The following is a 13,326-nucleotide window of genomic DNA, read 5'->3' on the forward strand; positions in this document are numbered from 1 at the left end:
TTGTGAAATTTGCAATTATATTGAACAATTTGTTTGAACTATCGTTTTTAGGTCCCACTTGCCCACATGTGTACTATGTGTTAGAATGTATCTAGGTATTGTAAATTATCTCACGTTCAATCCACTAAACAAATATAAATATAGGTACATCACTCGTCATTCCTAATATATTCAATCTAAGCGCAAAATCAACAACTCGAAACTGTTGTTGTTAGTAACAGCATAAAAAAAAAACAAAATCTGAAGCTATTTTTCCTGATGCATTCATTATTACATTTCCAAATGTTTTTTTTTTCATATATCATACATAATTAGTATGATTGATCCTACATTTTGTGACTGGTCATGATGAACTATATTCAAATTAATGTTCATTTAGTTATTTAGGCAGATAAGATTTCTGAATAACAGGATTTGTTTCCACAAAGATATTAAATATTCCCATTTGAGCTTACATACGTACCAACCAAGAGGTGAACAAGCGTTCTGTTCAAAATCTCTCAAAGAACGATCAAAAATATTTATAACGCACTAAGTTTGAAAAACATATTTAATAAGCCCAGAACATGCACGGAAGCAAGCAGTTCTTGTACGTATCGATTCACAATCAAAACCAAACTAAATCTTTCTCATAGCAGCATTATTTTCCACAAAGAAAGCCTTAGCAACTGATGATGTTATTGACATCAAGTAAATAAAATAATAAAATAGCATAACAGTGCATTTGTGGTTGGAATTGGTGTACGTACATGTACATTCCACAGGTATGAAGCTGGTAGACACTTTATACAAGAGAAAATCTTGATATATTTATCTATAACTTGTAACAAGTATAAAATAGAACATGAGACTGGGTATAATTTATTCCAGTACACCCCAACCTCTTTTTACGACCGTTATCGGGGGGTCGTAATAAAATCGGTCGTAAAAAAATCAGGGTTATAATTATGTTTTTGAAAAATGCAACGTCTAGATGCGGAAATACTGATTCGAGATATTCGGCAAAGTTGAAGCATGGATTGAGAACTTTCCAAAATGGCCATTCAAGTTTTCATATTTTGGTAATAGATGGCAACACTGCTCGATTGTTATCAAAAGAGCCAATTTTATGGGGGTGTGATATGAAAATACCAAAAATATTTAAAGATAACGATACCGAATGTTCACCAAAGTTGAAGGAAGTGTTGCGTGCCATACAGTCGGCCGAATCACAAATCTTCATGTGGCTGACAACACTGTTTAAAAAGAATAAAGTAAAGATCAAAACCATAAAACTTGAACGGAACAGAAAAATATAATGCTTAGCAACATAGCAATACTCTTCAACTGTAATCCAGTTTTTCATGCAGGGTTCAAATTTTTTTCGTAGCTGGCAACACTGTTTAAGTGAAAATGCACCACCAGGCAGTACAAGTGTGCATGCAACTATTTTTTGCGGATATCTCAGGATCCTGACCACTTAGAAAGATGGCGTTTTGGGCAAAGTTGTTCAGTAGCTCAAGGACTATCTTTATAAAAGTTATGAGATTCGAAATTTTGCCACCATGCGGCGGTAGTGAGCATGCACTTTTGTTTTGCGGATATCTCAGGATCCTGGCCACTTTGAAAGGTGGCGCCTTCGGCAAAGTTGTTCAGTAGCTCAAGCGATATCATTATAAATGTTATGAGATTCGAAATTTTGCCACCAGGCGGCGCTAGTGAGCATAGAATTTTTGTTTTCCGGATAGCTCAGGATCCTGACCACTTAGAAAGATGGCGTCTTCGGCAAAGTTGTTCAGTAGCTCAAGGACTATCATTATTCTAGCCAAGAGATTCGAGATTTGGCCACCAGGCGGCGCTAGTGAGTATAGACTATTTGTTTGCCTGATAGCTCAGGATCCTGACCACTTAGAAAGATGGTGTCTTCGACAAAGTTGTTCAGTAGCTCAAGGACTATCATTATAAAAGCTATGAGATTCAAATTTTTGCCACCAGGAGGCGCTAGTTAGCATGAAACTTTTGTTTTGCGGATATCTCAGGATCCTGACCACTTAGAAAGATGGCCTCTTCGGCAAAGTTGTTCAGTAGCTCATGGACTATCATTATAAAAGCTATGATATTCAAAATTTTGCATAGAAGCATAGAACTTTTGTTTTGCGGATAGCTCAGGATCCTGACGACTTAGAGAGATGGCGTCTTCGACAAAGTTGTTCAGTAGCTCAAGGACTATCATTATAAACGCTATGAGGTTCAAAATTTTGGCACCAGGCGGCGCTAGTGAGCATGAAACTTTTGTTTTGCGGATATCTCAGGATTCTGGCCATTTAGAAAGATGGCGCCTTCGGCAAAGTTGTTCAGTTGATCAAGCGCTATCATTATAAAAGTTATGAGATTCGAAATTTTGCCACCAGGCGGCGCTAGTGAGCATAGAATTTTTGTTTTCCGGATAGCTCAGGATCCTGGCCACTTAGAAAGATGGCGTCATCGGCAAAGTTGTTCAATAGCTCAAGGACTATCATTATTTTAGCCAAGAGATTCGAGATTTGGCCATCAGGTGGCGCTAGTAAGCAAGAAACATTTGTTTTGCGGATATCTTAGGATCCTAGCCACTTAGAAAGATGGCGCCTTCGGCAAAGTTGTTCAGTAGCTCAAGCGCTACACTGAAAATAATCCACACGTTCGATCCTAATTATTTTCAACGTGGATCTGTCGTTTTGAATTGCAAGGTGAAATGACGTGTAAAACTTGTGATTCTGTGAAGGATTGACTTTGGTTCGATAGCAAAGTCTTTTACACATTTACAATGGCGATATCCATCACTAGTAGAACTAGTTTTCCTATCATGACAAGGACTCACATTTGCCGTTCACGCGTGACAAGACATATTATATTTTGGTGAAACCGGGTGCCCGTAATGGGTGCCTGGAATCAGAAAATCAAGCAATTGCTAATAAATCCTACTGCAAAGTTTACGATAAATTGTAAATTTACGTGTTTTAAATTTGAATTTTGAGTCTCTAGCGACTGGTTTTACACCATCGTTTGATGAGTTTCACAATTAGTGACAATTCACGTGTGAAACACATTGATCCAGCTTGTAGAATGTTCTCAGTGTATCATTATAAAAGTTATGAGATTTATAATTTTGCCACCAGGCGGAGCTAGTGAGCATGTTTTTTTTTGCGAATATCTCAGGATCCTGACCACTCAGAAAGATGGCGTCTTCGGCAAAGTTGTCCACAAGTTCAAGCGCTATCATTATAAAAGCCATGAGATTGAAAATGTTGCCACCAAGTGGCGCTAGTGAGTATGAAGCCAGGGATCCTGATATATCCGCAAAACAAAAGTTTCATGCTCACTAGCGCCGCCTGGTGGCAAAATTTTGAATCTTATAGCTTTTATAATGATAGTCCTTGAGCTGATGAACAACTTTGCCGTAGACGCCACCTTTTTGAATAGTCGTAATCCAGAGCTATCCGCAAAACAAAAATTCTATGCTCACTAGCGAGGTCTGGTGGCGGAATTTTGAATATCATAGCTTTTATAATGATAGGGCTTGAGCTACTGAACAACTTTGCCGAGGACGCCACCTTTCTGAATAGTCATAATCCAGAGCTGTCCGCAAAACAAAAATTATGTGTTTACTAGCGCCGCCTGGTGGCGGAATTTCAAATCTCATAGCTTTTATAATGATAGCTACTGAACAACTCTGCCGAAGGCGCCATCTCTCTAAGTGGCCAGGATCCTGAGATATCCGCAAAACAAAAGTTTCATGCTCACTAGCGCCGCCTGGTGGCAAAATTTTGAACCTCATAACGTTTATAATGATAGTCCTTGAGCTACTGAACAACTTTGCCGAAGAGGCCATCTTTCTAAGTGGCCAGGATCCTGAGCTATCCGCAAAACAAAAATTATATGCTCACTAGCGCCGCCTGGTGGTGGAATTTTGAATCTCATAGCTCTTATAATGATAGCGCTTGAGCTACTGAACGAATTTGCCGAAGGCGCCCTCTCTCTAAGTGGCCAGGATCCTGAGATAACCGCAAAACAAAAGTTTCATGCTCACTAGCGCCGCCTGGTGCCAAAATTTTGAATCTCATAGCTTTTGTAATGAACGCGCTTGAGCTACTGAACAACTCTGTCGAAGGCGCCATCTCTCTAAGTGGCCAGGATCCTGAGCTATCCGCAAAACAAAAAATTCTATGCTCACTAGCACCGCCTGGTGGCAAAATTTCGAATATCATAACTTTCATAATGATAGTCCTTGAGCTGATGAACAACTTTGCCGAAGAGGCCATCTTTCTAAGTGGTCAGGATCCTGAGCTATCCCGCAAACAAATAATCTATGCTCACTAGCGCCGCCTGGTGGCCAAATCTCGAATCTCTTGGCCAGAATAATGATAGTCCTTGAGCTACTGAACAACTTTGCCGAAGACGCCATCTTTCCAAGTGGTTAGGATCCTGAGCTATCCGCAAAACAAAAGTTTCGTGCTCACTAGTGCCGCCTGGTGGCGGAATTTCAAATCTCATAGCTTTTATAATGATAGTCCTTGAGCTACTGAACAACTCTGCCGAAGGCGCCATCTCTCTAAGTGGCCAGGATCCTGAGATATCCGTAAAACAAAAGTTTCATGCTCACTAGCGCCGCCTGGTGGCAAAATTTTGAACCTCATAACGTTTATAATGATAGTCCTTGAGCTACTGAACAACTTTGCCGAAGAGGCCATCTTTCTAAGTGGCCAGGATGCTGAGCTATCCGGAAAACAAAAATTATATGCTCACTAGCGCCGCCTGGTGGTGAAATTTTGAATCTCATAGCTCTTATAATGATAGCGCTTGAGCTACTGAACGAATTTGCCGAAGGCGCCATCTCTCTAAGTGGCCAGGATCTTGAGATAACCGCAAAACAAAAGTTTCATGCTCACTAGCGCCGCCTGGTGCCAAAATTTTGAATCTCATAGCTTTTGTAATGATAGCGCTTGAGCTACTGAACAACTCTGTCGAAGGCGCCATCTCTCTAAGTGGCCAGGATCCTGAGCTATCCGCAAAACAAAAATTCTATGCTCACTAGCGCCGCCTGGTGGCAAAATTTCGAATATCATAACTTTCATAATGATAGTCCTTGAGCTACTGAACAACTTTGCCGAAAAGGCCATCTTTCTAAGTGGTCAGGATCCTGAGCTATCCCGCAAACAAATAATCTATGCTCACTAGCGCCGCCTGGTGGCCAAATCTCGAATCTCTTGGCCAGAATAATGATAGTCCTTGAGCTACTGAACAACTTTGCCGAAGACGCCATCTTTCCAAGTGGTTAGGATCCTGAGCTATCCGCAAAACAAAAGTTGTAACGTTTTGATGTATTTTTTAAAATAAATTTGAGATATCATCTTTCGCCGAAGACGCCATCTTTCCAAGTGGTTAGGATCCTGAGCTATCCGCAAAACAAAAGTTGTAACGTTTTGATGTATTTTTTAAAATAAATTTGAGATATCATTTTTAGGGCTGTTAAAAGATTTAGAATCGTCCATCTTTCACTTTCATCTAAACTCGGCTCTGAAGCAGAAGTTAGTTCCCGTGTTCTAGTGATTTTTTTCTTTTCCAATTAAGGTGTGTAGATTAGTTAGTTAGTTGATTTAACTACTTTTTGTTAAGGAAACTTTATAACGGAATAGTGGTAAAGTGAAATGGCATTTATTAATCTTATTTTATTAGTTACGTTGTCACGATCCAGATTTATCCACGAGGAGCGAAAACTCTGCTTCGTGCGTGTTCGCCCCACTTATAAAAAGGTAATCTACAATATGAATTCATTTATATTTAATTTAAAACTAATGAAAGATTTGTGTCGGTCCTCAGCGTCCGATAGACGCTTTTTCGTGGGAGCTAGAAGCTCTGATTCAGAAACCCCCCATTGTTCTGCACGCTGTGCACCGTTGGTCCGTGCCGGTCGCCATTGCGGTAGTAAAACGGGAGTAGAGGTTTTTCCGACCTGCTGAGATTTCGAAAGGAGGAGACAGTAGAGTTTCGGACCACGAGCCGACGCCCTATCCTGCAACTTTAGTCCGACCCTCGACGCACGTAGACCCGGCCTCGCTACGCTACTGCTGAGCCAACCCGAACTCCCCTCATCTGGTGACTCCGCCGGCCGTTGAACATCGCATGCATCCGGCGTATCCCTCGGCGACAAGTAACGTAACGCCTCGAGCTCCAGTAGCATAAACCCTGCGCAGGTATGTCGACATACATGGCCATGTTACACACCACAACACACACACTGTACATATCACCCACCCGCATGAATCTTTCCGAAAATAGAAAATGAATACATAGATGAATTCAAGTTAAGTTTACGTTTACGTTTCTTTATTCACGTACGAGCCCTGTGGTATTTTGTAGTCCGCCCAGGCGTTTTAGATACATCTCACGTTGCCACTATTGATGCGGTTTCATTCACTCGCTGCTTCGGTGCGTTCACCTCAGCCTTTATTCACTTTGTTTCGCTGGCTATCTACAAAATTCTACGCTAGAAACCGTTCGATCATAACCCTGTAAATTGCGCTCATGCTTCAGAAAGCTTAGTCGGGCAATTCAATAAACACGACCAGTGGTCTCTCAATAGCGAGAGTGGCGCAAAAGCCACTGCGTTTGCTGCGATTTATTAGAAGATACGACGGACGGTTACAAAGTTTCGTGCTCACTAGTGCCGCCTGGTGGCAAAATTTTGAATCTCATAGCTTTTATAATGATAGTCCTTGAGCTACTGAACAACTTTGCCGAAGACGATATCTTTCTTAGTGGCCAGAATCTTGGGCTACCCGCAAAACAAAAATTCTATGCTCACTAGCGCCGCATGGTGGCAAAATTTTGAATCTCATAACTTTTATAATGATAGTGCTTGAGCTACTGAACAACTTTGCCGAAGACGCCATCTTTCTAAGTGGCCAGGATCCTAAGATAATCGCAAAACAAAAGTGTCATGCTCACTAGCGCCGCCTGGTGGCAAAATTTTGAACCTCATAGCGTTTATAATGATGGTCCTTGAGCTACTGAACAACTTTGTCGAAGACGCCATCTTTCTAAGTGGTCAGGATCCTGAGATATCCGCAAAACAAAATTTCTATGCCCACTAACGCCACCTACTGGCAGAATTCCGCAATTCAATGACCACCATATGGTAGCCCTTGAACTACTGAACAATTTTGCTGAACATCATGATCCTCTAATTTGAATACTTTTTAAGATAATGATCATTTATAAAAACGGTCGTTAATCTGAATTTCGGTCGTAAAAAAGTGGTCGGAAAAAGAACCGTCAGTAAAAAAACGGTCGTAAAAAGAGGTTGGAGTTCGATTCTAAGTAATTCCGAACCATGCATTACGTTTGCGAAAGATGATATAGAGTCATAATTACACCAGTTTGTGCAACAAATAGTTCCATACAGAAACGCGAGGAGTGAGTGGGGCATGTCCTAAATTTTTACACTCAGGAAGGACTGCCACAGGCTGGTCATATGATATGATATGATCAGAGGACAAAGACCGATGAAATTACACTTAAATTATAGTATACTGCGCTGTTTATGTACAAGCATAATAAACTCACCAGTATCGGTGACTTCTAAGCTTTTTTTTCTTGTAAAAATTGTCAATTTTGGTTAACAAATTTTAAAAATCTCATTTTAAGGTGAAGACGAATCGAAGCCAAACCTCAAATTTTCAAGCGCACAAATCTGGAAAACAAAAAATCCGTTTAAGCTGAAAACTTAATCGATTGATAACCACTAACTAGTGACCAATCTATTAAGTTTTCAGCTTAACCGGATGATTGGTTCTCCAAATTTGTGCTCTTGAAAATTTGAGGTTTGGCTGAAATTCATCTTCACCTTAACATCGTTGTAGTCATAAATAGCTACCGAGAATAGAGTAACACGCCACACCGGACACCTTCAAAAAAAAATTGAAAAATAAAGGTCCAATCAAGATAGTGTATTAGATGACACAACAGCTTTTATGGAGAGCAACGTTTGCGCAAAATAACACATCCTTGAAATATGCTCGCCAGAAATGTTTGAAAACTGATAAAACGTGCATGTATTGCATTAAATTTGAACTTTATTGATAATGATTTTGAATATGGAAAAATAATTTGTATCACGCAAGCATAATGGAAAACCATCATGATTTGAAACTATAGAAGTATTTTGTACAACATTTGTACAAGGATTTGGTACACATAAAATTTTGGTCCAGTCCCCAAGTTTTAGACTGCTTGATTTGTTATACGATATCTTAGTATTTTTTTACACCAGATTGAAGACTCTGGTTCAACACACATTCAATTTTCATAGATTTTATTGATCATGGTATCAAAGATTCAATACAAATAAAAAGAATGAAAATTCAGAACAACATAGTAAAATGTGTTATTTTTCATCATATATGAAAGAGGTTTTTTGATGGACGACTTGCAGTTTAAGTAAAACTCAAATTACTCTTAAGAATGTTGCAAATCCTTTGAATTGGCTATCAAACACTATTCTTTGGGTAAAAACATTCGATGATGCTCAAATTGGCAGATTTCGGGGTATTTCCAGAACGTACCCGGTATTGGGGCCACCTTTTAAGATTGGTCAATTTAGTAGTAAAATTGAAATGCAATGTCAAAATTCATATTAATATTTACAAATTTATTTTGTACTACAATGATAATATTTATCATAAATGGGCATCAAGACATAAAACCAATAGTATGTGAATTATGAATTTAGCGGCTTAGGTGTCCGGTGTGCATGTTCTTAAATTATCGGTCAGGTTTGGACCAGAGGTTTTCCGATTTGAATGAAAGTTTTACCAGAGATAGAATTCGTGAATGTATGGCCAAAAGTTAAATTCAAATAAATATGCCGCCATACTATTTTCCCGGAAAACAGTAGATGAATTTTTACGATTTTTCTATATACCTCTAACTTTAAACAATTATATCTCGTAGGCAGATAGACAATATTCATTCACAATACAGTGGGATTCCGTTTTTGGCATGCTCCGTTTTTGGCATGCTCCGATTTTGGCACCCCCCGATTTTGGCAACAAAATGGATCCGTTTTTGGCAACATTTTTCAATTCCATTAAAATTTGTAAATTTTTTTAAATATTATCGTGTCTGTTGCTTTAGTCACTTGAATAGCATGTCAACTCCACACCGATTACATTTCAGATCTCCTTTTTCGTCGATGTTTCCCCAAATCTCACCAACTACTAAGGAGTCGTGTACGCGATTATTTACTTCAGAATGGTCATTGGTCATACATAGGCAACGTTTCATGACACCAATAATCTCCACCAGTATCTCAACTTAAGACCAATCTCTTTTCATAGGCATTCATATTGAGTGACCAGCCCACTCGAGTCTGCCAGTAGGTGATACAATAAAAAAAAACACTGATCTTCAAATTTCGAACAGCTTGTTCGAACAAAGCACCAGCACCGACATAACTGTATAACTGGTTATGCAGTATTATGTATAACTGGTTATGGAGTATAATGTCCAAAAGCTGGTGATTCCTAATAAACTCTAGGGTTCCTGTAAATTTTAAGCGGGATAATGTGAATTTCTAGTAGTATTTTTAATATTTCCGGCGAAAGCTTGAGGATTTTGAAAAGATTCCCAGCGGAATTTGAGGTGTGCTAGGGTAGCCTAATAATAATAAACTTTTAATTTTTTTCATTGGAGACTTGAGAATTTGCGGCAACATCGCAGCGGAATTCCAAGATGTTAACTCATAGCAAAATCCTTAGCAAGATCCAGAGAACTCTATGCGAGATCCTACGGATGCTTGGCAAGATGCTTCAGAGCTCAAGCGTTTTTTCTGTAGATTTCTTATGAGAACCTGAAGATTCCTATAAGGTTCTTGAGGTTTCATAACAGGATCCTGTAAATTTCAGTTGATTTCATAAGGCAGGTGTAAAACATTGATATATGCTGAATTAAAAATTATTTCCAGTAAAAATTAAATTCTACACAATTACAAGACATTTATGTATCTTCTCATGCTCATGTTTGCCCTTTTGATACAGTTAACCAATCATTATAAAATGCTTTACTTTATCAGAAACATAAATTGAAGGAGCAATTCCAAACTTATCGAATTTTTCAAATTTTACGCTAAAGTTGTTTTCTCTCATAGTTTTAAGAAAATGTCCAGTTCTTCAATAAAAGTCACTTATGCGATTATTGGTTTTACAAGGCCCTTTTATATAAAAATTATGCATAAAACTTCTAAAAAAAATTGTTGACGTTGAGGCGTAAAAACGCGACCAGAAAATCGTTTGCCAGATTTAATATTACGGAGCTATAGATTCATAGCATAGTATAACCCTTCGGGAAAATGCTTCGAAGTGAACCTTTTCGAAGTCTCAACGCCTTATGATTCCATAAAAATGATGTATTAACATTGTAATGATGCTTTCGAAACCAATAGTTGAAAAATAAAATTTGAAATATGGGTTCCGATTTTGGCACGGTCCCGTTTTTGGCAACTGAAAATATCAACTTTGTTGCCAAAAACGGAATCCCACTGTATTTCGTGTTTCTGGGTATACTATAGTAATTTTACAATGTATTCATCTCCGTGAGCAATCCATTATTTTTTTAAATATTATTGTCTCCCCAAAGACAAAGGCATGCCTGTAAAAAAGCAACAAATCATTTTTTGAATTCATACTTTACCTTTTAGTTGAAAACGTGTTGAAGTTCCTGAATTTGCCCATTATATCCTGCAGGGTTAATGGTCGTTGGCCGCAACAGATCCACGCGACGCTGGCAATCAAAAGCAATAAAACACGCTGCCGATCGTTATCTTTGGTCCGGGCTGTCACGACCGCGACCTTTGTCACGCAAAGCGCCACGCCGCTGGTACACCGAAGGCCTCTTGTTTTCACTATTCGCATCTGCATGCCAAAAGTCTTTTCACCTGGTCATTCTAAATTCTTTTAGTAGCAGCTATTAGGATAAAGTGTATGTGTTCATGCCGCTTGGTTGGCCACTCTGATTTGCGTTTTGTCTATGAATAACTTCCAAACTATATGATTACCGCAAAAGAATTGATCGAAATAGTACCGTCATAAATTTGCAATATATTAAGTTTTTCGCACACATGCCCACCCTAAATAATTAGAGTGAGACAGGGCAAGATGGCTAATTAGGACATAATAAGCACCATTCAAAATAATGTCATACATTGTTGAACTGAGGTTCATCCAACTACTAGAAATAATAATAACACAGCGTAACAAAAATGACATTTTTGCATGTCTCAAGAATCAAATTATGTGTCTCTAATAGATTTAGGGTTGCTGAATTTGATGCCATTCTCAGAAATTTTCCAGCACGTCACAATTTTTTGCTACAGGTCGCCAAAGTTGTATAAAACATCGGTTTTATTGATGTTTACATGAAATTTTAAGTATAATTTATCAAACTTTTTTGTGATTTTATCCACCAAACATGCATATTAGGACTTAACCTTTCATTTGAGATATAATTTGGTAGGAATTGCACGATCAAATTTAGAATAAATCGGTTTTTCCAACATGCTTGCTGTCTCCATACAAAATTGTCCGTTTCTCTTATATGGGAAAATACAAAACTTTTTTAAACCATCGAAAAATAACTTTTCCGCATCGAAAGTATTATAAGCTTTGGTGTACACTTATACACATAAAGTTTGAATTCTGTATTCTTATACACATAAAGTTTGAATTCTGTGGCAAATTGAGCACATAAATTGCCGTACAAGCTGGCAAACGTGCATGCAAGTTGGCTATAATAGTCAATTTTTGCATTTTCAACAGCCAATATCTCATAAACTAGACGTGTTATGATATTTCTGAAAACGGCAATAGATTCAGCAACCCTTATATGAGTGAATAGTGGTATTTTGATGCTGGAGACAAAAACGTGTTCCGCAGTGTAATTTAAAAATATGGGTAAATTATCATAACTCATCATAACATAAAATTGGATTTGCTTATAAAAATTGACCAGACCAAAATAAGATTTTTTTTTCTGGGCAACATGAGCACACTTATGAAAATAATAAAATTATTTGGAAATAATTCAAATACGCTTAGCATTGCTCGCACTAGTTGCTTTAGCTTTATTACATCTGTTGGTTAGCGTGTTTTCATAAAATTGGACCGTTATGTAGTTGTTTCTCATCCTTTGGATTCATTTCTAGTAAAATATAATAGGCAATGCATTTATATCCGCGAATTGAGAATGGATCCAAGGATTTTCTGCTTAAACAAAATTTGAAATGTTAAGCTTGAGGAAGTGCCATTGTTGCCCCGCAGGAGTGCTCAAATTGCCCAGCAACTTTTGTAAGCCAACTGAAAAATATATTTTTTGTTTAGTCATTTATTTCAATGAAATTGTATTTTTGTCATTTGAAATAAAAAAATAATGGCAACAGCTAAAGTCGGTTTATTCTTAAGGTGCTCATCTTACCCGTCCTACCTTAAAAGTTCCAAAAAACATAATCGCATAGGCGGTAAAGGAAGACCGGATAGTATGCGCCCCCAATAAAAAAAAACAATTTTAGTTGTGAAACTCATTGAAATATTTATTTTATTTGGGTTTACAGTGAAGTCATATAAATAAACTCGTAATTATATAAAACAGTAATTGGATAGATTGCCTCAATATATATATATATATATATATATATATATATATATAGGCAATCTATCCAATTATATATATATATATATATATATATATATATATATATATATATATATATATATATATATATATATATATATATATATATATATATATATATATATATATATATATATATATATATATATATATATATATATATATATATTAATTGATATTGATATTGAAATTGATTCACCTAGTATACTTAGTGACTTCCATTTCTCAGCTCCAGCTCGTATACTTCGCTCGTCATCCTTCTTTGCTCTTCCATTCCGACGTACAAACTATGGTAAGAGTGACCCTATGACACATTCCACGCACATCTACGCCAGGATATCAAAAATTCAAACTCTGAAATATTTCCAAAGCTATGCAGACAATATGTTGAATTGTATAAAAAACATAAATTTGATTGAAAATACAGTGAAAAACATACCTGAAAAGTTATATAAAGTTTATATAATTTATTGGTGAGAAATTGAGACATTAAACAACTTTTTCATAATAGCCCTGTATCATAGTTTATCAAGTGTAATATGATTGTCTTATCCGTTAACTAGAAGGGTATTAGCTGACATTGTTATGTGCGGGTTTAATTTTTTCAAACGAATTATTGGTTCTTTG

At 37.4% G+C, this 13,326-nt stretch overlaps 1 protein-coding gene and 1 long non-coding RNA gene across 2 annotated transcripts in view; one reads left to right on the forward strand and one right to left on the reverse strand.

Annotated features, from left to right (window-relative positions):
- The window catches only part of LOC110676410, a 66,055-nt gene that overhangs the window by 19,458 nt on the left and 33,271 nt on the right, over positions 1–13,326 (reverse strand). The window contains exon 3 of the mRNA XM_021844203.1: positions 10,705–11,056. Coding sequence (XP_021699895.1) covers positions 10,705–10,931 — 227 coding nt within the window. The 5' untranslated portion in view covers positions 10,932–11,056. The remainder of the gene's footprint in view (positions 1–10,704; positions 11,057–13,326) is intronic.
- On the forward strand, positions 5,432–6,324 carry LOC110676411. Its single transcript, XR_002500355.1, has 2 exons — positions 5,432–5,768; positions 5,836–6,324. It is a non-coding gene; the product is annotated as an uncharacterized LOC110676411 (long non-coding RNA).

Source organism: Aedes aegypti, chromosome 2, assembly GCF_002204515.2.
Source record: "Aedes aegypti strain LVP_AGWG chromosome 2, AaegL5.0 Primary Assembly, whole genome shotgun sequence".
Taxonomy (NCBI): domain Eukaryota; kingdom Metazoa; phylum Arthropoda; class Insecta; order Diptera; family Culicidae; genus Aedes; species Aedes aegypti.